Below are 27925 nucleotides of genomic sequence, written 5' to 3' on the forward strand. Positions count from 1 at the left end.
CATGCAACCCCTCTGAAGGGTGCACACAGATTATATAGTGATGCATTCAGATTTTCACAAGGCCTTTTCATTGACCCACAGAACACCGACTTCATTATACCTGTAGCTGCATGATTTTAAGGAAGATGCTGCAACAGACATAATATCAAATATTTCATTTACCTTTCCCATCCAGGATATTAAGTTTCCCAAAATACTCCCTATTTCGTAAAAAAACCAGCAGATTTTCAAAAGAAGAATTAAAAAAAGTCCCACAAACTTCACATACTGCAGAGTGATTTTATTCCAACATTTTAAATATCCGATTCGAAAGAACTTCAAAATTAAGTTCCAATTAAAATGACCACCAAGGTAAGATTAACATTAATCCATTCTTGGATTTTTCTATTCAAACCCATCAGCCTCCAGACAAGACAAACCATAACGATAAACTCACCTTGTTGAAAGGCCTCACACGTACAGCAACTTTAACACAGTCTTTATTAGACATTTCTTTACAAAATTCTCAATTTTAATTTGATGGAGTACTACCTGCAGCCAAAATGATTCTACCACAAGTAAAAGTGAACACAATTGCAATTTAAAAATGCACTCGATCCTGAAAGTAGGGTAACATGAGCTTCAAAATGTATCTTGTTACACCACACACTGTTCAGACATAAATAATTAAGACATTATTGCTAGTCTTACCTATACAAAATCATTCTTAATTTTAAATCCAAGATGCATTCAGAGGAAAAGCAGACACTTTCATTATGCATTCAGTTCTTATTTTACTAATCTGCCGCGCTTACATCACACACACAAACAATTGTTTACACCACCCAAATTGTAGCCGTTTGTTGCCTTCCCCAGCCATAAATTCTGCCTTAAACCTGTGCTATGCATACAAGGTTGTATTTACAGTTTGTGGCATAAGGACAGAAAGGAAAAGTGTACAACTATAAATGTGCTGCAGACCCGAGACATCCAGGACAAATACATCTTCAAAAGCAAAAAATCTTGAATTGGGAAGTCTGCAATGTTCGGCGTGGTCCAGACCGCGAGTAAAGAGTGTCAACACCGACTACCCTGGTTTGGGAAAAACAAATCTCCCTCTGCAATACATTGGATTAAAACAAACTACTGGTGCAAATAGTGTAATCTTAATTTTAAAAGTGGAGAAAATTTAAAAGTGACCGGAACCAATGACGGGCATTGTGTCTGTATCACCAATGCAAACACCGATTGCTGAATTTAACAGAACATAAAATTCTTGCAAAGTTTCTCTTTCCTGTTACAGATGTGTAAAAGCAAATTTGGTGAAAAATCTAAATACCATAAAGAAAGCTTAAAAAATGTTACCAAGTTTTATTTATAACATACCTAAAAGATATTTACATTTACATCAGTATACATATATAAATGAAGTCTTACAAAATAAAAAGCTCCCTCCCCAACACTCCATTAGGAGCTATTTTTCTACCAGCCCAATGCAGATCTTATTGATGCAATTTTACATTAATTTATATAAAATAATTTCTTTCAAATTAGATTCATTTATGGATACATTTCCAAATTGTTGCAGTTCTTCACACTTAAATAGAAAACAGCAGACAGAAAATTCATTAAGATTAAAAAAACATCAAAGCATCTTCCTGCGAGTCACAGGCTTTGGGAAAATGGCATCTCTCAGTCTCTTTCTGTTTCTCCGGAGACCAGTCCTCTGTACAGGAGTGTCACCCTCTTCAGATTTCTTCTGCCGCCCTTGTGGTAGTTCATCAGGGGTGGGCATGGGGGAGATTAAGTTAACTTCCACAGGTGGGGGAGACCAAGCGACTTTTTTCTTTGCCCTGCAGAGACATCAAGACGTTTTAAATAACCAGAAAACAGATGGAAGGGGGGCCTGGGAAGATTATTCAAGCCGATTTCCCAGAAGTCTGCACACACAGATTTTGGATTGCAGCTGTGTATGATACTGGAACACTCAACACAGAAGACACAGATACCCAAAACTAGCTTAGCAGTTGTAGGTATCATGCAGATTCTGATGTAAGTGGTCATGTAGGCAGTTGACAATGACCACACAGATACAGATTAGGTACTGATTTACCCAAGGAAAACCACTTATGTCCTTTAATTTTAATGTGGCTGGCTTCTGTACTAAGAAAACCCCAGAAACTTGCATTTACAGAAACAGCAAACACTCATGAACTATATGGTTGTACTGCCAGTCTAGTCATTGATAACTGTATGAACTCATTCTGCTGTGAAAATACATATTCTACAAACATTTCTTAGTAGTAAAAAACCCTATATCTCTTTGTAGATGCTCAACATCTGCAGTCAGAATTTGTAAGCAAAAATGATCTTTGCATAAAATTAATAAACTAAAATACATGGTTCTTACTTAGTCTCTCGCTTTTTCCTTGGTTTTGAAACATCAGAATCCTTCTCTTCCAAAGCTTTTGGAAGGTCCTCCACCATCTCAAGCTGAAAAGAAAGAGAACTCTCTTATTCTGAATATTTTTTGCACTGAACAGTTTGTAATCTAACCAAAGCATATTATTTTTTTAATGACAGTGATTATACACATGCCAGGCCATGTCATTTTTTTAAGCTGCTCGTTTCAAATTTATAGAAATTCATGGTTAATGCCAACAAGTCATTTTTAATAAGCTCTTAGCACATTCAGATTAAAATGTCATTATTGTATCAAACATAGCAGTCATTTAATGTTCAAATCAGGAGAAATTCTGTACAAAAATAAGATGTAAAGAAATAAATTCATATAGCTGTTACTGCAAACTTGAAGCAAAAACCTACCACATTTTCTACTGTCTGCGATTCTGTGGCCCCCATTTTCTGCCTTGTCCGTGTAACGGGTTGTGAAAATACAAACTGAGGTTCCACATCTGTTGGGGCTTCAAGTGGTTCTGACTTATCTAAGAAAACAAAAGCAAACACAAAAACAGCTGAATTTACTGATACTTAAACATAGCCAAAATTAATTTCTGACGAAAGTGGGACACTAAATCAGTTTAAAGATCAACTTTATCAATTCACTCTTGCATAACTTACCTTTCAGTTTTTTTGATCTAGCTCGAGGAGGTGAGAAGACAAAGGTCTCAGGATTAGGAACTTGGCCTGAACGATTCTGTCTGCTTAATTTCTGGAGTGCTGTCTCTGATGACCTGTCAGCACATCCTTCAGGTGCTTCTATATCATGTGTTTCAATTTGTGGCTCATCATTTGCTTCAGCTGCTGCAATATTCCCCATAAAACCAGCCTCTGATGAGGAAGGAACGTGATCGATAGCTACTTTTGTAACAGCTCTACTCCCTCTTTTATGGCTAACTAAAGCTTTGTTACTTTTATCATTGATAGGCACTTCACCCTCAAAGATGAGATTCTCTGACATTTTGGTTTCTTGCTCAATTCTTTCCTTCAGAGAATCAGCCGACTGCAATCTCGGCTCATGTGGGGGAAGGTCTTCTGAAAGCAAGGTTTTTTCTGATATATCCATCAGTCTTGTGAATCGATTCCTCTCTGATCGGCGAAGAGTGTCGGGTAGTTCATTAGAAACAGGCTTGGGTTTTTCTAATGTACTGCCTTTTGGTTTTCTCCCCCTTTTCTTTGGAATTGAAGGCACCTGCTCAGCTAGCTCAGTGTCTTTCTCTTCCTGCCTGGCCATCTGTGGAATCTGTAGTGTAAGTCCCAGGGATTTCCTGGTAACCCTACTTGGACTGCTAGGTATTGTTTTCGATTGATCAGTGGACTTTTCATCAGTAACTACAGGGGTATTTTCAGGTACATCAGCAACATTATTCCGTGTTCGCCTACTACTCCTAGTGGGAGTCACTGGCATTGGGACTTCTTGATCAATAATTTCTTCCTGTGCCTCAATGTCCTCAGAAGCCTCAACAACAGAGTACCTTATTCTGCGGTCTCCTCTCGTCTGGACTGTTTTTTGTGGAGTTTGAGGCTTGGAATTATTGGGAACCCCGTCAGATTGAGTATCTTTGATTATTCTTCTACTTCTTCTTGGGGTAAGTGGGATTTCAGAATCATGCAGATGTTTTGTACTTCTGGTGGATCTTCTAGGTGTTACAGGCATTTGTAAATCTGGTATATCTGTTTGATCCAAAAGCTTCTCTTCTTCAGAATGAGTGTTCTTTTCAGAGTCTTCTGAAAGAACACCCTTTTTACTCCTTGTAGACTTCTGTGGGGTTGAAGAACCAGGGTGGCCTTTCACAACCTCCTTCACTGCAGCAGGCTGAACGCTTGAGCTCTGCTCATCATCCACCAACAAACTTTTCCCCCTGGTACGTCTTGATTTTCTATCTTCTGTACTAGGAGTTTTCACCTCTCCAAGCACAGGTGTGACTAGCTGAACTGGCTTCCCTACTGAAGACGAGCTTCTAAGCTTCCTGCTGGTCACAAGAACCTCTTGCGGCATAGAAGTTTCAATGACCTCTGCAGAAAATTCTTTAGTTCTAGTGTCTTTAATGGCTTCCAGCAAGTTTTCTGCAATAGCCATTTTAATTGGCTCAGGAACATACGAAAGTGTCTGTGGAGCAGCTGTGTGAACCTCAGTAACATCCTTGTTGATATCTTCTAAAGAGTCCGCCTCCTGGTTATCAACCTGCTCTTCTGAGGATGCTAGCTTGCTCTCGGCAACTTGAACCTTCCTCTCCGACACTTCTGGCAGCTCCAGAATCAGAACATGCTCATCAGATTCAGCCAAGCCATCATCCTCATCCTCAAGCATTAGAGTAAAATTACTGGGAGTTGCAGGAGCCTCCTCATGGTCCACAGCAGTATTGTAAGCACCAGCTTCCTCCAGCTGCAAAGCTTCTCGATCAAGCTGTTGCTCTTCATTGAACTCCAATGGGATGAGAACAGAGGCAGAAGGCAGCAGCTCTGTGTAAGTCACTGCGTCCGGTTCCTCATCTAGGGCTTTAGCTTCCATGTCCTCATCTACCAACTCCTAGGAAATATCATGCACGGATTAACTTTCATTTATGTTACAGTTACTACAATCATATTATTGATAATAGTTACACTGCGAGTAACATATATTCCAAATATGTCAATTTATTAAATTAAAAAAACAAGTCAGAAAAATACAAGCAAAATGTACAAAACAATTCACTCATAAAAATCACTGCAGTGCAGTTTTAGACTAGCCCTAAAAAGTCTTAGCAGGAGCAGCAAAAATTCTAAGCCTGAAGTGGATTAGCGTTTACAGGCAATGAAGAATACTCTTACCTTGACTTGTATTTCCTGTGTGATGACAGGAAGGTCAGCAACAGAGGACTCCTGCATGTAGCAGATCTCTGGTGGCTCCTCTTGAACACTATCATTAAGATCCTCAATGATTTCAACTTTGCTTTCCTGACCAGCTTCTAGCACAACCTCGAGTTTCGTTTCAGAGGCTGCCGTGGAGCACTCTTCACTGTGATGTACACTGACCACAGCTGAAAAGAAACGGCACTCTTAGAGAAGTACTCTAAAAACACATGCTTAAATATTAACAGGTATAAAATGTTCAAAAGTAGTAACTGTGGTACACATAAGTGTACATGCTTTAAGAAGTCAATAAAGCACTTTGAAGTCAATGAAGCTCTAGTAACTAAAAAAAGTGTGAAAAGTTAAACAATACATTCATACTCACGGTCAGCTATTGCTGGTTCAGAGACCAGAAAAGTTTCAGAGAAAATTGGGAAGAGCTCCTGCTTCCTTTCATGACCAAAAGAAGCACTGCACAGGAGTAACAAAACATTAAGTTATAAGGGAGAAGGGTACATACAGTACACATGTAAAGTCACTTTTGTATATGGTTTACTTACAACTGAAATAAGTTGTTAGTTTTACACCAAATAAAGTTCATCAGCTTGGCTGTGGGTTAACCGACTTCATTACCTTTCACTAAATGACAAACGGTATCCTGTCTGAGATGCTTCCCTAATGCTAGAGCGTGTTAAAGTTGTGGGAATATTCTCAGATGAGGTTTGGTCGACATCATCAAAAACTAAAAAGGAGAAAGAAAAATACAATTTAAACAATAGTAAAAAATTGTCAAAACACTAGAAAAAAAAGTTGTTTGAATGCCAGCAGTGCATAATAAATCTCATCCATGGCTAAACTTTGCTTTTTTCATTTAAAACAGACAGGAACAGAAATCAGAAATGTGGTTGTTTAGGTTCATAAGTCTAAAGTGCACAGCAGTTCTGACACAGTAATAGTTTTCATCTAAATCAGTGAAATACAACTTTTACCTGGAGGCTGAACTTGTTCCTTACACGCAGGACTATCCTGCGGTCTCTCTTCAGGATTCACATCTTCATCCATCTCATTTGCGGTGGATTCTTTATCCTCAGGATCTGCAGGCTTTAGGTTCACAACAACCACGTTGTCCTCCAGGTCCTCTGGGGTGGGGGCATCATGAAACTCCAGTGTGGTGTCTCCAGATCTGACCGATGCGTGACTCATTTCATGAGGCTCACTCATTTTCTCCAGCCCTTCCACTCCAGAGGTCTCTGGGCTCACCCCTTCTTCCTCAACCTCTACATCAGCAGGAGGCTCCGGGGTCTGCTGCTCGCTTGGCTTAAACTCACATTCCTCTACTGAGGCAGAGGAGGCGCTGTCCGACTGAGTATTTAGAACAGATGTAGCTGGCAGCAAATTGACCTCACGGTCTTCGGCAACCTGAATTGAAAATAAATGTATATTAACAGATGACCAGAAGACATGAATCTTCTTTAGTGTATCAATTAAAAGTATGTACAAAAAGAGCACACAGGAGAGAAGCATTGCAAGAAAAAGCAGACTACTGCGTTATTTTTGCTGGACCTATGAGTGCTCTATAATATACTGTGTCACAACCTCTGATCTTTCCTCATTGCTCCATCTGGCAGACGTGGCAGTGGTCTCCTCTATGAACGTGATGCGGCTCTCCTTGGCACGCAGTGGGGGGGTAAGGGACCGGCCAGGAGAAGCGGAGGGAGAACCCACAGGAGTCGGGCGCTGGCTTGTTCTCAGGATTGACTGTGGAGTGAAGCCAGGGAAGCCGGAGCTAGCAGAAGCCAGGGCTCTTCCTCTCTAAACACAGAGACATTGAAATGTGAATTTCTTACAATTCGTCGATATTTGATTGTCCAGATCCATCAGCCTGGACTGGTTTCACCTTCTACCAACACAAAAGTTGCTTTATGAGCTGGTTCCTATTTTAACGTTGCCGTTTTAATTCTACCTATCCGCTGCTGGATGCGTCAGTGTGTGCTGGCCTCAGAGGAACAAGGAAAGGTTAACTCCATTAACAATAGAAAGAAGAAGCAACATTTTGTCTCTTGAATAAGGCACATCTGTTCTTGCTTCTTTCCACTTTTCACAGTGGAAATAACCTTTACTTGAAGTGTAAACAAGCTTAACTGCTAAAGAAGTTCTGGAATTCATTTAACTGCCAGAAGAATTTAGAAACTATTTCTGAGCTTTTTCGTCTTCACAGGCAACTTGCAGGACACAGAGAATCACAGAAGCTGTAAGCAACTTACAGCAGTTTAAGATCTCGCAGCAGTGCTTTACAAGGAGTTTGACACGTCAATTAGAAGCCGTGTTTTTACACTGGGGAAGGGATCTCAAGAGTGCACATTCCTGTACAGAAACATTAAAAGAGTTCCAGAAATTCAACTGCAGAGCGGTGTGGACTTCCCAGCGACAAATACCCCTTGCTTACCTTTACAACCTGTGGAGTCTGCAGCAAACATAACTCGGATGCAATGGGAACATTTTCGAAGTAGCTGGGTTTACCCGCCGATGGTTTTAGAGGGCTGGATGTAGACCATGAGTGGTGAGGCTTGGGGGGAGTTTGCTGGAACCTTAAAGGTTCAGGTGACACCTCAGAGGTTGGTTGAACCACTAAGTCTAAAATCCTAGAATTAGAAGCACATAATATTAAGATTAAATGTGTTGGACTGGCACCCATGCAGGGTAGCATTTATATCGGTGTTTTTCCAAACGTGGGGTCGCCTGATATGCAGATGGGGTCGCACAAGATTTCTATGAACTGTTAGGGATCCCACCGGAGTTCTAGGCAGGGAAATCTGAAGTACAGTACATTAAAAAAAGTTCAAATTGGTTTTGAAACCATAATAATTTAATTTCAATATTTTCAATTTGGAGCTCCCCTCATGCTCATGAAGATATAAAGTGTGCGCCCTATACTCTGAAAGCAAACATGACAATTTGCACGACCGCTTGTGACCCAGATGCAACCTGTCAAACCAACATCACCCACTGTTCTGCGCAATACGGTACCTAGCGTTATGTGTTTTAGTCAATAAGCCAGCAAAATTAAGAAATGTCTTCGTCTGGTCGCCTCCACCTCGACACTGACATCAGCCAGTGAAACCAATGTGTAAGTGAGCACGAAAATATGACAAACCGTTTTTTAACAGTACGGATTTACGGGTATTCGGGAAAACAACGAGGAAAACCCTAAATGCCTGCTGGGCTGTGATGTACTCTCCACAGAGAGTATGAAACAAAAACTCAAAAGACACTTTGAGACCACTCACAAGGAATCCTTTTTTTGAAAGAAAATGCGACGAGCTGAATAGGCAGCATATGCAGTTTAGAAAAGCCGTGACAGTTAACGAGAGGGCTTTGAGAGCGTCTTTTGTAGTTCATAGCTTTAGCAATGTGGTAGCTTGCTAAAGCCACAAAGTCACATACCATTGCTGAGACTCTGATACTGCCAGCAGCTATTGACATTTTATTTGTTTTTTTGTTTGTTATGGTATAATATAGAACTGTTATCTATAATAGCCTTTTGTTGACAAAGTATTCTGGCTCGGCCTGCGATCCCTACATGATTTTCCCATTTGCCCCCCTTGTTAGTTTAATTGAATAGCCCTGCTCTAACTAACGGTATGTGAGAATTTTGGGACCTACAAACAGGGTCACTAGCCAAAAAATATCAAGCTGGGCTGCACAAGTCACACTTTAAACTTTTTGTTTTACAAATACAATACCTTGGGATTTGGGTTTAGATGGTACATTTAAAGTTCCAATACATGAGTGCTTCTAGCAAACCTACTACAAAAGGATTTATCTTCAATTGAGAAGAAAACTGTTTTTTTGATTACCCGATTAAGACCAAAACAGTTGAAATCTGCAGTCAATCGATCTGCAGTTGTTTGTTTTGCCTTGCACTTCAAATTAATGCCCAGATGTTACACTCCTGGAGTCTTTCCCTTAGTGGTCCTTGCAAACATCACGTTAGACACTGCTGAAGTTCTGCAAGTTAAGCTGTCTTTGTCACTGAAGCTCTGGTCAAATGCTCCCCAACAATCAACCCTCTTTCAAGGTCACTGATATCTCCTCTTACAACCACATTTATAGGCAACCAAGCCTACGCAGCATGCTTGAATGTCACTTGCTTCATTAACCCATGAGCTGTGTGGAAGCCGCTGCTTTCATAACAGTCATTTAATCCTAATTTTTGAAACCAAGGTACTTGCATGAAGTATTAAAACTAAGGTAACACACTGTTTCCAGTAAGATGTATTTGCATTAGTTGCACTGCGTGTGGCATTATCTGCACCAAATGTTGCCTCAAGACTTGATCAGAGTGAAGTATTTGCGAAATACGAAGTAATGGTAAGCAACATTTGTATAACTGCAACCTTTTTGCACAACAATGGACAAAGCACCAACATACAGCAATATAAGTATAAGAAAGTCTTAAGAGATCACATTTAAAAAAAATGAAAATACCTGGAAATCCTCTTCGATGACTTAGTAATGGGCGTTCCTATGAATGCCTCAGGTAGCTCCAGTGACAGCCGACGTGGAGTGAAGGGTGGCAGGTCTGGAACCTTAGGGCTGTGTCAAGAGAAAAAAAGGCATTGAGAATGTTCTCCAGAAGTCAAATTCCGCAAGTGGTTTAACGCATTCTGAAAAGAACTAAAGCATCCCAAAACAGTCACAATTACCTTTTCAGTGGAGAGGGGTTTGACTTCGTCTGTTCTTGAACCCACACCTCACTAATTTTTGAGAGGACATTGCTGATGAATGCTGCTCTTGTCAGCACATTCCCTTTAGTTGCTGGTTTGGCCACAGTTGATAAAGGCTCTGGCCTGGCAACTACAAATTGCATAAAATACATATCAGCTTTTATCAGGGCTCTCATTACTGTTCTGCATTGCTTTTTATGCTTCACATCAAACCAACTGCATTGTCTGAAAAAAACATTCATTCATAAACGCTTCACGTTCTCACAAAAATCACAAGCCCAGTGTGTTTTATGTGCACTAAAATTTCATAAACAGCTGCTAAACAAAGAAAAAATACATTGACAGCTGCTGGCTCATTTACCTTAGGAGCATTATCTAGATCTGAGTTGCTAAACCTGTAACCTGAGTGAGTTTCTAGGCTGGTTAAGCAACTTGAAAGCCTCTCTTCAATACAGTGGAGCAACAAAGAAAAAAAAACAAACCTTCCCGTAGCAGTGTGGATGGGTGATGGTAAGGTTTTGCTCGTTCTGTGGCAAGTTTTCGCTGGATTCTGGGAAGAACTTTTCCATACTGGTCGAGAATTGAGTTTCTGGCATTGGCCCGTTCTTTCAGTTTGGGATCTCTGTCATTCTGAGATTTAAAAAAAAAAGACGCTGAACAATGTTGAACTAATGAATTTGGAATTATTCTTGAAATAACCTTGTAGCATGTACATTTTCACATTGCATTCTGGCTGTATCTACATATTTTAGAACATTAAAACAATCAAGAATGCCATTACAATTCAAACCATCAATGACAAAAAACGTTATTTCAGAGTTTTGATACCTACTACTAAGTTCATTTTTAAGGTCTGATTAAGCTGCAAGGCTGGCACATAGTTGGCTTGCTGTAGATAATGAACCATGAGATACTCCTGGTTTTGAAGGCCACTGGTGCTCTGAAAGAATTTCTCCAGACATTCCTGTTAAAGGGAGACAGAAAAACGACTAAACTCAGACAAACATTTCCCAACACTGCGGCTAAGTGCAAATTATTTTCCGTTAAGGGAGTCTGTATCTGGTCATTTAAAGCATTTAGGATAAAAAGGCTTAAAGTGATTCAAAAAAACAAAGCTGAAATCAAGATGAACTACATCATGGTTCCCAATGCTTCTTACTTTAACCTGTATTAAAACAATTATTCATACTTAACTTCTATAAATTCTAATATTAGATTCAGTTAGTTCAAGCATATCAAAAAGCACCATAAAATATTAGCTAACAGAAGGCATTTTGATACCAGACTTAACACAACAAATTGTACATTTCAAGCAATAAAAATCCATTAAGCTTCAGGACATATTTATAACTACAGGATCCATTTGGCTAAAATGGAGCAATTATTTAAACTGAAAGTGTGTATACACAGGAGTAACATTTACAAATTTATTTTTATTGGAAAGAACAACTTTCCCATGACAATAGGTGATCAAAGCTTAACAAGAGTAGCGTTTCGTGCATGATAAGAAAGTTCAAGGGCCCTACCTGCTCAGCAAGGCTCAGAGGCAGCTTCAGCAGCTCCTCCATCTGCCCCAACTCCTGGCACATTTCATACATGTACTTCAGCAGCTCATCCAGATTCTGCTTGTTTGAGTGTTGCCTCAACAGACTCCAGGCTTCTACCATACATCTGCAGCACATTTAAATAATACTGAATTGTAAAATCCTCCTGCGTTACCTTTTAAAACAAAAATCCACTTTAATTCGGTGGTACCTGTTATGGAGCAACACTGTGAGGTACAGCATTATTTCAGCAGTGGAAGATATCGCTGGCTTCATCATCTGTAAGTATCTAAGAGCCTGTCGGCGCTCTCCTTGACACATGAGGGCCTGGATTATCCGTGCATGCTGCCAAGACAGGATCGCTCTGCAGGCGGCTGGATGAAGGAGGAGATCCAAGGAGGTCTCGTGATCATTGTGATCCAGCAGCCAAAACCCCTGGACAAGCTTAACCAAGCCAACTGGGATTGCAAATGCAGTTGGGAAAGATTCAACAGAAGATTCAGTTTTATTAGGAAAAGAATACATGACATCCAGTAACAAATAAATAACCTGAAGGGAAGCAGTTAAGGCTTTAAACACTTCATAGAAACAGTTTAAAACTTTTTTTGCAAACACTTATGCACATATACACTCAGTTTATTACAGGATGTGGGATTCTTAATGATTACTTATGACTAAATGTAAATGGAGTATTGACACCAGAATAAAGGGAAAACAGAAGACAAGACTATGCTTAATTTTAAAGCAAATCATTCTGAGAAACGTAGTTACTAAATGTAAAACCAAAAAAACGAGAGGATACAATGGCATGCTTTGCTGCTTCTTCCACACCATCCAGAAGATAAATGTCAAGCAAAGCCTGTGAAAACAAAAAGGTTACATTTACTCACATAATTCTCTGGAAAGTAGCTTTTCAAATTGCAACTCTCCTAGCAGCAAATAGGACAAATCTCCCAAAAACACAGAATATTTCACTCAATATAAACTTCTTTTTTATATTTACATGTAAAGTCGGTGGCGGATATTGTCCTGTTCCACCTTCATCGCGCTTCCACAGGTTTGCGATCCGATCTCCAAATTGGGATACCATCCCATCAATCATGAGGCAGTCTGAGCACCATTTTCCTCTGAAAAGCAAAGAAAAACTATATCTTGGAAAGGATGCAGCTGAAGGAAGTAGACAGCAAGCTGAAGGACCTTAACTGGATGGCAGTGCAGCAGAGGCTGGCAACCAGAGAAGCTCTTTACAGACACTCGCTCACCAGGAACCCGCATTGCCCCCGGGACATGCGTTTCATCGAGAAGACTCAGGAGCATGTGTTCTGGACAACATTATGCAACACCTGGGAGCAGGAGTGGTGCTCAGTTACCAGTATATCCTGCTGGGGCTGGCACCAACCGGATTGGGCAAGGGGACGCAGATCCTACTGGGGCTCACAAAACAAGGAATGTGGAACGCGAGCAACACTCTCATCCAGCAAATCGCACAGAGTTGCGGACCTGAAGGATGAAGCACGACGTTGCCAGATGGGGCTCCCCACGGCAAGTGAGCGCTGGAAGGGACTTTGGGCCCTCTACAGGGACTAATGAGCAAAAGGAAGTGGTAGGGCCTGGAGGGACTCTATAAATGTGCAAATCTGGCCCCATCATCCATTTGCATGGATTGATAATGGACAATTACCCCCGTTCAGAACGTTTTATTGCATGTAAAGTTCATACCTGGTTAGACTGTTTACTAATTTGTGAGAATGTTTTTTGTGAGATGTTGCTTTTGGAAATAGAGTATATTTTGATAAACTTTTGGAATCATTTTAAAAAAAAGGAAAACATTTTTCTAGTATTTAGCTTTACATCCTGGTATGATTCCATAATGATAATCTGTGAAGTAAGTGTCATTCTAGTTCAGTCAGTGGTTCTGTCAGGGTTGCTCAAAGCTAAAATTAAGAACGGGAATGCATATGTATCTATAGTAAATATTATTTAACATGGAACTTTGTCTTTACATAGGCTGAAACATGTAGTTTGTACTTCCTAGGTAAACATCTGAGTGAAATATTCGTTTTTGACATTAAAAATGTACTTATCACCATAAGTTACCCATTTTCATCCTTAAAACACTACACTTCCCTTACTGTAGCAATACTGGAAAAAGAAAACTTCAGTTTCTAAGTGCAACATTACTTTCTCTCTGCGTATTATACTTTTTAACCTGTAATTACAACTCCCTATACATTTTACTGGTGCCTCTTGTTTAAATGCTTTATAAAGTGCTATTTTCAAAAAGACTTGATTTATTTAACCACTTGGGACAATATTTTGCCAAATGATCACAGTTTCCCCACACAGCATCTGATCTCGACTCCAACTGGAGTTCTGTACGATTAAATTAGTTCAACATGATCCAATGGGCTTCATTAAAGGCCTAGTAGACTCTTATGTTTGCCACTTTTTCTAAATTCACATAATACCACAGATCCCGAAGATGGCCTTCCATTAGATGCCAAGAAGGCTTTAGATTGAGTACAGTGGGATTAACTGTGGCTGTGTATTAAGTATAGAATAGGAATTAGGTTTTAAAAGTTAGGTTCACTGCAATAATTTTATCTCCCAAACTTTTAGCAACAGTGCATTTTCCAATTTGCATTTCCTAGATTGGCATTGCTGCTCACTTTTCACTTTTGTCTACCATGTCTTCGTGAGCTCACATCTAGTCTTCAAACCACTATTTCTAACCTTACTGCCATTAACCTTACTCAACACTGAACATCTGCCCATACAGATATACTTATTATGTAAACAAGCCACCAATTCCTGCCACTTCAACAATTTCAGAACTCTATTAGGGTAGAGAATCTATTTTTTTCCTTCAATTTGTCTACCATACCAAACTAATGTAAAAAAAGTATGTCCATACCATATGTAATTCCAAATAACTGGAAGGCAACGAAGTATAACTTACAAAAATAAGTATTTTCATAGTTCTAAAAAAAGTTTAATTCACGAGTATTAAAAGATATTTTAACTTACTTTGAGAGGCGTTCTAGCTTCTCTCTTCGACTTGTGTAATAGTTCTTTATAACAGGGTAACTATAAAAAGGTCTTGAAAGCTGAAGAACATCATCTATAAAACACAAGAGGTATTAATGTCCTCTTCCTTTCTGCAAGTACATTGATAATCAACATATATGGCAGCAATGGCATAGTTGTAAAACTTAAGGAATTTAACAATGATTATAAACATTACTTATGATTGATTTTACATGTTTAAGGTAGGGGAATAGGATGTTTTAAGTATATGTGCTTTTGGGTATCCGCACTACGATAGGAACCTAACTACCACATAGAAGGAGAGTCTACCATACATTTGATGGTAACAGTAAAAAAGTCAAATTCTGGTTAATATCATGAGGACATGGACTTAAAATAGCAACTTACTGAAAGAACAAAATTCAGCTTAGTATTTTAGTACTACATTTTGAAAATATACTAATGGTAGTGTTATTAGGATGAAGAATACTCACCCGATCCTTCAGGTAAAAGGCCAGAGCGACAGAACCACAGAACCACTTGAGCATACTGAGAGATTAAGTTAGTCACCACACACTTGTTTGTTAAGCCCACTAGTCCTGTAGATGACAAAAAAAAGTATGTACTGAAGAATCATTCAATGCTGTGCTCGAAAAAACTAAAGACACAATGATCAGAATATGTATACATACTATGAAAATGGCCACATCTGTTAATAAAGCATAATTCTGATTCAGCTGAATCTTCTATAAATAAAGATTTGGAGATATTTGAAAGTGAACAAAAGACTAGAAAGGTGAAAACATTAATAAAAAGATGTTTTGATGTATTATAATGCCTAGCAACACAACCCAACCAATGCAATTCAGAACAAGTACACTACATGCAACAAGTACTTTACCCTTTTCAGTGATGTCTTGTGCTTCATTGAGGAAGCAGCTGAAGATGGTGCTCAAATTGCTAATCAAGAGCTGGCAGTGCTGCAGGGCCTGAAGTGTCTGTGGATCAATGAAGTTACAGGAACTGTCAAACAGTGGGGCACCTGGCAACAGAAACATGGTTAAGAGATTAAACAAGACAATTTATGCAAGATAAACCTGTCACAAAGACGTTCATGATAGCATTAGTGATGATTTTTTTGTTAAAGACACAAACTTTAAAACACGCTTCAAATGGAATGAGAAAAACCTTAAACCTAATTTTTTAAAAACATTAGTGTTTACGATATTTCTCGATCAGTACACCTTAATGGGGGCACTGTGGAATTTTTGAGAAACTACATAAGAAAAACAAATTGTTATTTTATTTGATAATTAAATAATTTTATGTATAAGTCATTTTGTTGAGTAACCAAAAGATGTTGGATGTTTTGTATAAATATAAGAGACAGGGCACATGCTAAGATGGTCCAAATTAGACTCATGTGTGGTGTGAGATTTGATTTCAAGTCTGCTGGATATAAACGAAAATGCAGAACTTCTGATAGTGGGTGAACAAGAGATCTGCTTCACCTTCATCCTGTATCCTAACAGTAACTATTAGGATAATAGTTTATAGTAAAATGAGCTCAGGCCAGCAATGTGTGTGTATGGGGAGGGATAGTGCGTGCCACAAACAATTTCGATTTCCATAGCGCTCCGTGACACGGAAAAGCTTGAGAAACAGTGGTTTAGAGGCCAACAATGGTAAAGAATATACCTAGTTTGCCATAAAAAGCAATCTAAAAATGCAAAAAGAGTAGTGATGGTCATTGGGCACTAATCTCAGGAACATGGAACCCGAGACATTCAGCACAGACTCTCTGGCAGTTTCCCTTGATCTGTGGTGACCGATATCATCTACAGACTCGACAGGCAAGTAACAGTTGTGCGGTCATTTGTCCCAGCCTGGATGGTGACATAAGTAGGAACCACAATATTTCCATCTGGCACTAATAAAAACCAGAACATAACAAGGAAAACCAGATTGGTGGAATCCTGCCAGCACTATGCAAAGATGAACAGCAGCAAATGTTAAACGGACAGCAAAACTTTTTGCCAAAGACATAATGCGCCGATGAAGGCTTAGGCTTTCTATGCCACTAAAATAAATCCACGGCAAAGGCCATCTGGTACAGGTTTCACGGTTTACATCTACTTGGGACCAGCATTAGGGGCACAAGGGGCACAGAGAAATTCAAAAATATATGACACAGAATGGAAGGTGAGAGAACTCCAAGAAAATTTGAACTGAAGAATCACAATGAGCAAACAGAGATGCAAAGGGAAAAACAAAAAAGGAACAGGCAAGTATGCCAACATGCAGATAGCCAAATTAATGACTGCTGCAATTTACAAAGGTTGCTTACTGACTTACAAATTCTGTCAAGTTCTTCCTTCATAAAGGTCACTTTATTCCAGGCCCACTCAAGAACGAAGCGCAGATTTGCCGCAGACCCTGGTTGCTCTTACAAAAGAAGGATAGAACATAAAGAGCAAAATGTTAATAAAAAACACCTGTGAAACTCATGACCACATGAAAACTTGAATTTTCAAGTGCTTGAATATGAATCCACAGTGGATTTAGATCACTTTTCATGAAAAAATTTAAATCCAATGGTTTCCTTACCCTCTGCAGTCCATTGCTTGATGCATCCAGTAATGAGGCCTAACGAACTTGTGTCAACAGCAGTTGATAATATAGCTTCTAACTGCTCCTCCTACAAAATAAGATATTTCAGTGAATGGAACAAGGGTTAACAATGAACATACAGTTACTGCCCAAAAGGGGATCTGCTTCTTCTAAAATTGACAGTAGGCACCTGAACTAAAAACAATACAAAAGATGAATGGGTAGAATTTCAACTGATGTCAACATGGAAGACCATTTTATGTGGTTAGACTATTTCTGGGTATTTGAACAAGTGCGTCAAATCAAGGGCTACAAAGAAGCAATTCCTGTGCAACTCAGCTACACAATGGATCTTCTGAGAAATCAGCAAGGCCAAGCAAGGGAGATGTGGGAGTGGACTACACTACACACTAAGTGCTGACCATTTCTAGCTCATAAAAAGATGACTCAATTAAATGAATGAATCATTTAGAATCCAAATAAGCCAAATTAATGTTACACTGAAAACATTACAAAGACAGTCTCCAACGTTCTGAACCCAACAGAACAGCAATTAAACTTAATTAGTACAAATTATAACTACACGTTTCAGAATCATGAACCATTATGATAAACTAATTTTAGAACTTTTTTAAAAACAACAAAATAATTTCTGGTCTAACAGGAAGACTGTAAACAGTTACCAAGTCTGTGTTGGTTGTGAACAGAGCAGGTGGCAAGTGAAACTAATCTATTCCAACATTCCAGTACTTTGGTAAAGAAAATCAATGGATGGTGATGGTTATTCTGGGACTGTAGGATTCTGACCACATGCTGAGCAAAGCAAGTCAACTGTTTTGGACAAATGATGACAGCAGATACAATTCTTAATTACACATTTAGAATAGTACTTATTGATAAAATTTGCCTACTCATTTTTAAGTAGTCCAAGATTGCAACCTATGCATGCTGACATGCATGTTACCAAGGACAAAGTTAAAGGTTTATTCATTGCTGAAAAGAAAAGGAAACAATGTTTTGGCTGTGGAGCCTTCTTCAGGTGACATTGTGTTTCCTTTCTTCTCTTTTCAGCATTCATTTTTAAAAGTTCAGTGTTAACTAATTCAATCTTTAATGAGATGCACTTAAAAAACACTAAGAACATGTTGTTGCTTCATGAGTTTGTTTAATTATTCATTGCTCAGAGTAAAATGTTAACATCTAACAAAAACTATAAATTTCTATTTTATAGTTTAATCGTTTCAATTATTAATGCAATTATTAAATATGTCTACCTATTTAAGATAACTACTTTTTAAAACATCCTATGATTAAAAAACAACACCTGAACTGTGTTGCTTACCGTGTGTGGATTTTTTTTTATTTCCTACATGCAAATTCTGAAGCAAGCATATAAAACACAAGCATTTTATAACCGTGTTAAATATATAGACTAACCTGAGAAAGACTAGAAGGCTGCACTTCATGAAGTCGAGGAGAGAGGAGGCCAGACATCAGACATCGGTTATACCCATCAGGAATAACTTCATTCAAGGAAGGACCAGACTTTTTCAAGAAGCTTAATGTCTATTTAGAAATACACATATGATATGACTAAATAGAAGCTATAAACCCAGCTTTGCTTATTTATAAACTCAAGAATTTATATATATTGAAGAGACAAAATGTGTTAAAATGAGAGAGTACAGACCTCTTTCTGATATCCCAAACATGTTAAGTGGACAACACCAGAGTTCAGTAAGCAAGTCGCATCTGAAAAGCAAAACGACTATTAAAAACGAAAGCTGTGTCACAATTTCAGCTGTGACCAGTAAATCCTGAACATCTGAAGATACAGAAAACAGCAGGTTTATCGATTCCCCTTCAGTACCAAAAACAGTGCTGATCTTATGTTATTTTTCAAACATGAAAAATATCACAGCAAAGTAATGATGTATCTGCACAGGTCATAGCCACAGCAAGGGGTATTTTGGGGAACTTTGGTGGTAGTAGTTACAAACTTAAAAGCATAACTAGGTAACTCGCCATGGGTGTGGTGGGCTGCACTACTCCAGTCACTGAAATGTGACCCTAACATGTGCACCTAACCTACAAGTTTGCTTCCTTTGGAGCCAATACGCAATGTTTTGTGGAAACCCTTGAAATGCACCTACATGGATAGCATCACGCAAATGAGCGAATTATAAATAAGTACTGCCTAACTGAAAATGCTCTTCCCCGACATGGAGTTAAATCTTCAACTTACCAAAATTATAAGTGGTGGGGTTAAAAAACTGTTCCGGAGGTGGGCATCTAGGAGGGAGTCCTCGACTCAAACTACGTTCATGTACCAAGACATCCAGGAGCGGGCTTGGAGAGGTCATCTCTACCACAGACTCCAACGACCAAAGAGCAAAATACGAACAACAGTGCAGAAACTCCCCAGTTCTACAACAGAATTAAAATAAGTTTGGATTACTAATGAAATCAGACATTTTAACTACTGCCATTTTGGACATCCAAAATTTGGTGAAGTGAAATAATCTGAAAACAACATATTTAGAAATACCACAGCACTTGAAGTGGGAGTCTTTCAGAATAAAGCAATGCATAACAAATGTTTTAACATTTTTACCTGAGAGAATCTGGCATCTGTGCATGGTACCATCGGTTAATGTCGAACACTCCTATATAGGTACATGGCCGGGCCTGGCCGTAAGATTTCACATGCCAACTGAAAATGGACACACTGGTGTCAGGAGAGGCAACTGCAATAAAGAAGAAAAAGGCAAGTTTATTACTAAGAAACAGTTACACTAAGCGATACATTCATTACATGTAAACTTCTCATTAAAGATGTTCTATCCTCAAGCAAGATAAAAAGGGAATCCCAAATATAAAACTAACCTTCATTCATGCTGTCATCCCTATCAGGATGATTTCTGAACTTCTCAATTGTTTGACATCCTAGCAGTCGGGTGTTGGTTGCCTGGCTCCTCAGTGCAAACGTGCCATCGACCAGGTCTTGACTGTATCGCTCCTCACAGTACTCCAAACCCTAGATGAAATCACAAGTCAAATACCAGACTCAGAAACACGTTTCCTGAAGAAATGCACGTCAGGGGAGCCAGAAGAAAAGTGCATTAGGTAAATGCTAATGGATGGAGGCTCTGCAGTCAAAAGATTTTTAAAAAGAGTTACAAATTAGAGGAGGCCATCAGCTCACCTAGCCCATTCAGCAGTTAGTAACTAATTGATCCAAGAATCACATCTATTCGGTTTTTTTTGTAAGAAGCCAGGGTATTGGCTTCAACAACAACTCCTGTTCTTAGTTTTAAATGCACTTCCACATAGATTTAATCTGGAAGTTCTGGGTTGTGTTTTAGTGTTTACTCCAAAACTTAAGACATCTTAAGGAAATAGCATGACAACAAAGTCAGCTGTGAAAAAGTGAAAGCCATTACCTCATAAAGTATCTTTCCAGAAGCTGAACACTTCCTCTCCCTAAATGCCAACTGCAGGAGGTGCAAACTGACAACATCGCCTTCACTGGTAAAACAAGGTGATAGAAACAAAATTAAGAATTCAACTCGGAATTTAGAGTGAAAGCTAATTCCTATATTTCTCAGCAAAACCTGTTACGTGTTATGTTTCCACCTTTAAATTACATTTTACATGGACTGTAACTTACAAATTACACGGGCTCAAACAAGATGCACAACTGAAGAGGCATCTATCCGTTTCTCTTTGAAAATGCACCCTAGAAAAACTACCTATAAATTAAGGAAATTTCATGAAAATACTAAATGTGTATGTGGTTTCTTATGTTAAAAATGGATGTTATTATTTGTAAATAACAGGAAGAGTTCTTTAGTGGTACTTTAAAAATAGCTTTACGAACTTTTTGAAATTCGGATATTGCTATTTAATGTAGGTGGGTTTACTGTGAAAGACTGATATGTTTCAAAATAAGAACATACTCTGTCTTAACTTCAATAATGTAAATGTAACAGTTCTGAAAGGGACATGAGATTACCATTAAAAGGTAATGCTCTGACATGCATCTGTAAATCAGTCACACAACAAATTAGATCACACACATTGAAACAAGTGTGATCTAATTTGTTGTCACACAACAAATTAGATCACACACATTGAAACAAGGGGAAAATGCAGGACCATTTGACTTCTTATTGGAAGGCTTTAGTATGACGGTCCCATCACCATACTATAGTGCTGTTTGGAAACTGCAGTGCAGAGGGATGACTACTTTCACCAACACCACCTACAGCAGCATATGGTTTTCCTGAAGTGTTCCTTTCATATCTTAAGACATTACAGAAAATGCCATTTAAATTGACTTACCCATCCTGGGCAGACTGTACTGCCCACAGATAGCAACAGTTCCGAGGGTCATTCTCAGGCTCCTGGAAGGTAAAAGTGTAAACTGGCACTCTGCCACCTTCTAACTGTGAGTGATACCTACATGAAAAAAGGATGGTAAAAAAAAATAGTAGTGAGGAAAAAAAAATTACACTTGTTGATATTTAGCAGTCAGGTTTTCAATATCAGAAATGCCTCTAGGATCCTGGAGAGACCATCTAAGACGTGAACACTGAGAGCAGTATACTTGTTAATTAATGAAACAAAATACAGCAGCCTTCTTCTCACAATCTTAAATCTGCGGTTACAAATACTTTTCAAATACTGAATTGATTATTTTAACGCAAAGGCAATACTGTACTGCAATACAGTTTTATAGGCAAAATTCCAACCCATAGCCAAAATGCAATTCAAAATAAAACTTCTGTTTAAGACATTCTTTTCCTGTTTTTAAAAGTGGTGTTGGAAGCACTTACTCATTTTTTAATGTCTTCATGTTCCAAAGCTGAAGGTAACCGTCAGAGAACCCGACTGCCAGCTGGTTTGTCCTTGTTATGTACTGAAGCGCTGTGGCACTGGTTCCTGTCGGGCTGAGTAACTGGAGGCACAGGTGCCTGCCTTGGTTGGTTACGCGCTCTCGAATACGAGGGATCTCCGATGGGGATTTGTGAATCACTTCGAGATCTATGGAGAGAGACATGTAGACATATACAGTACCTTGCAAAAGTATTCTCCTCCTGTTTACGTTAGCCCACGTTGGTAAATCATAAGTTACAGAAACATTTCTTAAAGCGAATATTCTTAAAATATCAATTAACATGTTTATGTGTGAAAAATAATGCACGTTACGCTCTAGGAACAATCAATAGTCATACTTCCCCTTTCATTTCATCTAAAATTAGTTACTTTTAGATATTAACATATAAATTGATTTTGACAACTTTGACATCACTGTAAAAATTATGTGAATTCCTTGGTTTAAGAGACTGATTCTGGAAACTGTTCTGTAAATTGAGTTTTACCTAAGTCTTGTTCTATGCATGTTTTTTTTTACATTGATGGTAGACGTTTCTTGTACTACTCTATGCACTGCTTATATCATGAACATATTCTGTAATATAACGAATGCACTGCTGTCTGCGTTAAAATAGAAATCCCCAAAGGATTAAACTACATCTGTAAATAAACAAAATGGGTTAAACAGGAGAGTAAATTATTTAAGGAAGCACTAACCTGTCATAATAACAAAATCAGCATGGGAATTACTTAATAAATGCTGGTTAATTTAATTGGCATTACACAAAGACAAATTTGTCAAAGTCAAGTGTGACATAACCCGGAGAGTGCCCTTTGTTTCCTTTTCCCCATGAAGTAACTACCTCCACATCCACCTAAAATCAATCCATTCAAGCAAACAAACATATCAGCACCATACCTGAAGCTTCTAGCTCACTCTGACTGCAGGATAAATCATCCAAACACAGATCGATTAGTAACACATGTCCCACATCAGTTACCACTGCAGCAACCCCAAAGAACCAGCGCAGACTCTGGTGTAAGTGCTGAGTACTGGTACTAGCACCACCATAACTTATCAGGGGTTCAATTGCTGTTATCTGCATTGAGGAAAAAAAAAAACATGTTAAGGTTTGTAGACGTAGAAACTCTTATTAAAAACACCCTAAGGAGTTAAAACAATACAAAACAGTTAAGAGCTACAAGAAAAGTTAGTAAGTATTTGACATATATAATTACAACTGGCGATCACTATCACCATTCAAGTTAAAAAAAAAATGTACTGTCAGTTTACAGGTTTTTGCTCTAATAGTGAATCTCTGCAACCTTTATGGCACAATCTTCAAATTAAAACTAGTAAAAAAACTGTCTTAGTGAAACTAATTGAAATACTAAAAAAAAAAAAAAGACTCAGAAAGGGTCAGAAGGCTTGAAGGATCACTACCATTTACGTTACAGAAGGCGCCAAATAAAAACACTCACTCTTCCAGGCACAACCACTGCTTTCACCACCCGTGAGATTCCCAGATCATACAGGCACAGCATGCTCCCCGCCGCATCCTCCAGGCCCACCAGGAGCCCAGTCCTCTTCAGCCAGCAGAACTCCTTGGCTGTCAGGACATTGGGGGTGTTCTCGCCAATGCTGCTGAAACGGTAGGCAGACAGCCTCTCCCCCGTGGTGGAGCTGACCACCTCCAGCTGAGGACCACACGCCAGCCAGGCCACCCCGTTCCTCCCTGGAATTCAAAACCAGCTGGCACTTAGGGAGATCCAAAACACACGCAAGTGCCATTCTTTAAACTACAGCTGTACCCAGACCTCCATCACTTGAGGTTTTATGCTTGCGAGTCTTCGATTAAAATTAAGCTAGGAAGTCAAAAAGTTAAGAGTCTCATACCCGCGGCAAACCTCCCGTGTAAAACGGAATCCAGTTTGATCTCATCTTCCCCGAGTGCTTCTATCGTCACTTCTGGAAATCTTAGCAGACTGCTGGTTACCTGAGCCGCAAGGTCACGCATGCTTATTCTGTAGAATACAAATGAAAGTCAGTAGTTTCTTTCTGCCCACTTTTTTTTTTTACATCGAAGACAAGGAAGTGTTTAAAATACAAACATCACCTTTAAAACGTCCCTAATTAAGATAAAACTACACAACAAATCCCATTTACGTAACAGGAACATCGAATAACCTGTGCATTTTTGCCATTTTTATCCCCCTTGACCAATCTGCTGTGTCAATTTAATGACCCAGAAACAAATTAACATAAAAACAAAGTTGACATAACAGTGGTTAGGGGTCCACAACTGTAATTGGAAAGTTTGGTGTTGAAATCCCAGACAGGACATTGCCATTATATTCTTAAGGATTGTACTTTACCCAAATTGCTCCAGTAAAATACCCAACTGTATAAATATTACAAATGTAAGCTACTTTAGATAAAAGTGTCAGCCTAATTCGTTATTTCAGGTTACAGTCCGGATGTTGTTTAGATGCTTCTCAAATTTTATAAGCGAGAGGATTAAAGGGTATTGAAAAAAGAAAGCAGATTCATTTGTGTAAGTTAAAAACTAGAACATACCAAAAGGCTCGAATCCAGTGTGCATGTGTCTGAACAGTATTTTGCAAACTGTGTCTGCAATAAAAATTAAAGATGACCTCTTGTAATTTTCGTTAAAATTTGTTTGATCTATAACTATCAAGGGCAGCAGAGCAGTACTGTGGTTAGCCTCGCAAAACTGGGGTCCTGGGTTCTTCCTGGGGGCCCTATCTACGTGTACTAGCAAGCTAATGGGAAAAATGGGACTGGCGTGTTTGTGTGCCCCGAAATGAACTGGCATCCCATCCAGGGTGTATCCTGCCTTGCGCCTTTAGTTTGTCGGGATAGGCTCCGGCTCTCCCGTGAACCTGTACTGGATCAAGTGGTTAGAAAATGGATGGATCGATAGAGTGCTACATCACCTGTAAAATAAAATTTCTCTAGTATAACATAATTCAGAAACCTTTCAGTGTAGTTTTCCACTAGACGTTTAGTACCAGGACTTTTCTGTGGACCCTCCCCCAAAACAATTCACGATTTCCACATATTTAAAAAGCCAGCTGGAGTGGTGGTAGAGCTGCATTATTGTGTCGTAAGCACTGCAGCCAGGTAGTGTTGCACTGGACTAAACTCATCCAAGGTTGTGGGGGAGCCAGATCTTAGGGAGAAACGGGCACAAGGCAGGACACACCCTGGACAAGAGGATGCCAGTCTGTGCAGACACAGACTGTCTTTGGACAGTGGGAGGAAACCCACATGAACACAGGGAGAACATACAAACTCCATGCAGATAGCTCACCAGCTCTGGAATTGAATCCAGGGCCCTAGGGCTTCCAGAAACCTGCTGGAGCTTTTATTACACCCACTGGAGTGTGTACTGACTGCAACAGTGATCACAACACGGCCCCCAGATAGGCTTTCCATAGAATGAAAATGTTTAGCCTGCAGTTCTATAAACTCATGGATTAGGTAGAAAACCGATGATCACACGTTTTTCACTGGCTTAATTTACAGATCCTTGGGGAAGAAGCATTTAGTACAGCACAAGTATTTTAGAACACAATGCCTTGTTTCTGGGCTACCTTAACATCTGCATTCCGCTTAATATTAAGGTTGCCATGATCATGGAAAAAAAAAAGTTAAATTTGTGCGGTGGAGTGCACACTGCTATCTGCAATAATCTAATCAGTAAACTAAATTGCTTTTCTACAAACTTACTTACTTTTCCCCCAAAGGGGAGACAAAAAGAGATGTGCTCAAATCACTCTAAGTTATATATATACACACACACACACATCATATATAATACCCAGTTAGAATTATATAATAAATTACCACGTATAAAGATTTTAGAACCTTTATATCTTAGAGGTACAGTCTATTATTTACATTATTTAAAAGTGAGGTTTGGAAGTGTGAAGCCAGCACTTTCTCTAACCCTAATTTGAATTTGGTTAACATAAAGCAGTAAGTAATGATATAAAGTTGTGCGTGCATTCTTATGGTTTTTTTCCAAAATCTATACGTTTCTTAAGTGATTTCATACCGGATAGTGCACTGAGGGGGTACAACAATGTTCATTTAAACAAGAGGAGATTCTCAAGGAACCATTAAAATAATCAGAACAGCCGAACCTTTTGGAAGACCATGCTGTTTTGTAATAAATGAAGACTACATCTGTCTCGCTAAAAGGGGAAATGCTGAAGCCATGCTCTTTCAAGGATCGGGAACAATCCCGGCAATGTGAAAAGGCTACTGTACCTCTGCAACAGAAAACGAAAGAGAATGGAAAAACCCGATCATTTTGGAGAGAAAAACAGCCAGCTACAACAGGTCTGTGTAAGGCAACAGGTCGTTCACAACGCGGCCTTCAAACAAGTCTGATTGGGGATAACAATGTTCCAAGTACCCCGTCGTTGTAAAACGGATAAGCAACATCACGACTGGACCAGATCACGGAAGACCTGCGACTCTAAGGGAACCACAGGCGTGGGTTATACCCCGCACTATGTTCGGGCCTACGGGGTGCGCGGTCCTTCCTACGGTTGGGGCAGGCGAGAGGCAGAGGAAGACGGGACTCGGGGCACTACAATGCCGACCTTGCTCCGCCTCATGTCCGAGGAGCCACCCGACTGACCACGAGGAGCCCACACTTCAATTAAACCGCTAGAGGAAACTGCAGCGCATCGCACTTCCGTCCACGTCTGGGAGGGGGGCGGCGGCGGGGGCACGGAGCGAAACTCCAGGGCAAACGCGTTTGAGCGGACCACGCTTGGATCCGCCAAGAACACACGGACGTGCGAGCAGAAGGAGGAGATTGCGGCTTTGCAATTCGAAACAGATCAAATAAAAATAAGAACCGCTCCCTCTCCCCCCCTTCGCAGCAACAACACGCGAGTTTCCAATCTGGGTTTCGCAAAGCCACACCAACCTCCCATCCTAGTAGTATACCGACCACAACACAATCATAACAAAATAAAGCAAACGGTGTCCGTATCAGTGAGTTTAAGGGCTATCTACAGCGATTTCTGATCCTGAGGTCCAACCGCTGAAGACCACATTTCTACCTACCTGTCTCCGTCTCTAACAAGCCGGTGATAAATATTGTCTCCTCTTCGGAGTGCCCTGCTGTCATAATCCAATACCCTAACGAATAGCGCCTCTGTGTCCTTACAACGACGGCCAAATAAAGACTTAAACCCTGTAAAATCTGTGCTCCACTACGTGCCTATATGCTCCGCTCACAAATCTCCAGTCTATACAGAGTTGAACACAGGCGCCATTTCTGCAGCCTCCCGGACTAGTGCGCATTAATTTGCTTTTCAACATCCCGTCGCTATCGGGTCAAATCTCGCGAGAGCACCTACAAGCGGATACCAACCACAGGGCAAGAACCAACATGGCGTCCGTGAGAATGAGCGGGAATTTTAAAAATCATCGCCGCTCCACTGCAAGGAGGGAGGGGTGAGAAATGCACACTTTGCGAGGATCAGATTGTTTTTAATCCATAAATACTGATTGTCGAAGTTGTTCTTCCTGCAGTTCTACGATTATTTAAAATACGTTGCAAAAAACAACTTTTACTGTTAGATTTGTCATCATCCATAAAGCGAATGAATTCGTCAGAACAGCATCGATTCAGCCAAATAAATCTAACCTTTAAACCAATTGTGGCATACGGTCATGTTATTAGTAATCTTCTTGGCCGAAAGTTCTACATTACAGAAGTTGAATCAATATGGCGATAATGTAAGGGGTGGGTTGTCTTATGTAAAACAGGGAATAACAGCTATATAAGATCAGAAAAGCAAGGTATTTATTTGCAAAAGTTA

General features: G+C 39.5%; 2 protein-coding genes across 3 annotated transcripts in view; both read right to left on the reverse strand.

The window, feature by feature from the left end:
- kif28 (kinesin family member 28) overlaps positions 1 to 490 on the reverse strand; it is a 23102-nt gene extending 22612 nt beyond the window's left edge. Inside the window, exon 1 of the mRNA XM_069185840.1 lies at positions 437 to 490. Coding sequence (XP_069041941.1) covers positions 437 to 490 — 54 coding nt within the window. The remainder of the gene's footprint in view (positions 1 to 436) is intronic.
- On the reverse strand, positions 260 to 27422 carry ahctf1 (AT hook containing transcription factor 1). Of its 2 annotated transcripts, none has more exons than XM_015351507.2 (35): positions 27165 to 27422; positions 23955 to 24082; positions 23540 to 23793; positions 22977 to 23157; positions 22018 to 22225; positions 21524 to 21640; positions 20623 to 20707; positions 20066 to 20216; positions 19794 to 19926; positions 19425 to 19606; positions 18870 to 18931; positions 18617 to 18745; positions 17177 to 17267; positions 16925 to 17014; positions 15471 to 15611; positions 15064 to 15168; positions 14570 to 14663; positions 12546 to 12669; positions 12345 to 12401; positions 11754 to 12091; positions 11525 to 11669; positions 10831 to 10962; positions 10481 to 10628; positions 9978 to 10128; positions 9760 to 9867; positions 7718 to 7913; positions 6868 to 7083; positions 6261 to 6690; positions 5905 to 6013; positions 5657 to 5742; positions 5251 to 5459; positions 3061 to 4969; positions 2806 to 2924; positions 2390 to 2472; positions 260 to 1832 (listed from the first exon to the last, which is right to left on the reverse strand). In XM_015351507.2, exons 2-35 carry the CDS (start codon positions 24073 to 24075, stop codon positions 1625 to 1627), a joined length of 6912 nt encoding a protein of 2303 aa, XP_015206993.2. In that variant the 5' UTR covers positions 24076 to 24082; positions 27165 to 27422; the 3' UTR covers positions 260 to 1624. The 2 variants fall into 2 exon arrangements, with proteins under 2 accessions (XP_015206993.2, XP_015206998.2); XM_015351512.2 differs by lacking the exon at positions 27165 to 27422 and adding an exon at positions 24636 to 24659.
- Positions 27423 to 27925: the final 503 nt, after the last annotated feature.

The sequence above is a fragment of the Lepisosteus oculatus genome, chromosome 2 (assembly GCF_040954835.1).
Source record: "Lepisosteus oculatus isolate fLepOcu1 chromosome 2, fLepOcu1.hap2, whole genome shotgun sequence".
Classification (NCBI taxonomy): domain Eukaryota; kingdom Metazoa; phylum Chordata; class Actinopteri; order Semionotiformes; family Lepisosteidae; genus Lepisosteus; species Lepisosteus oculatus.

What these genes read in the sequence shown, in the direction of transcription:
- ahctf1 (XM_015351507.2), bottom strand. Translation starts at nt 24,075, where the DNA reads ATGCGTGACCTTGCGGCTCAGGTAACCAGCAGTCTGCTAAGATTTCCA. An exon ending in ACACGGGAGGTTTGCCGCGG is followed by an intron (nt 23,794 to 23,954) that starts GTATGAGACTCT and finishes TTTGAATTCCAG; the next exon opens with GGAGGAACGGGGTGGCCTGG. An exon ending in GTTTGGGATATCAGAAAGAG is followed by an intron (nt 18,746 to 18,869) that starts GTCTGTACTCTC and finishes ATTTCTAAATAG; the next exon opens with ACATTAAGCTTCTTGAAAAA.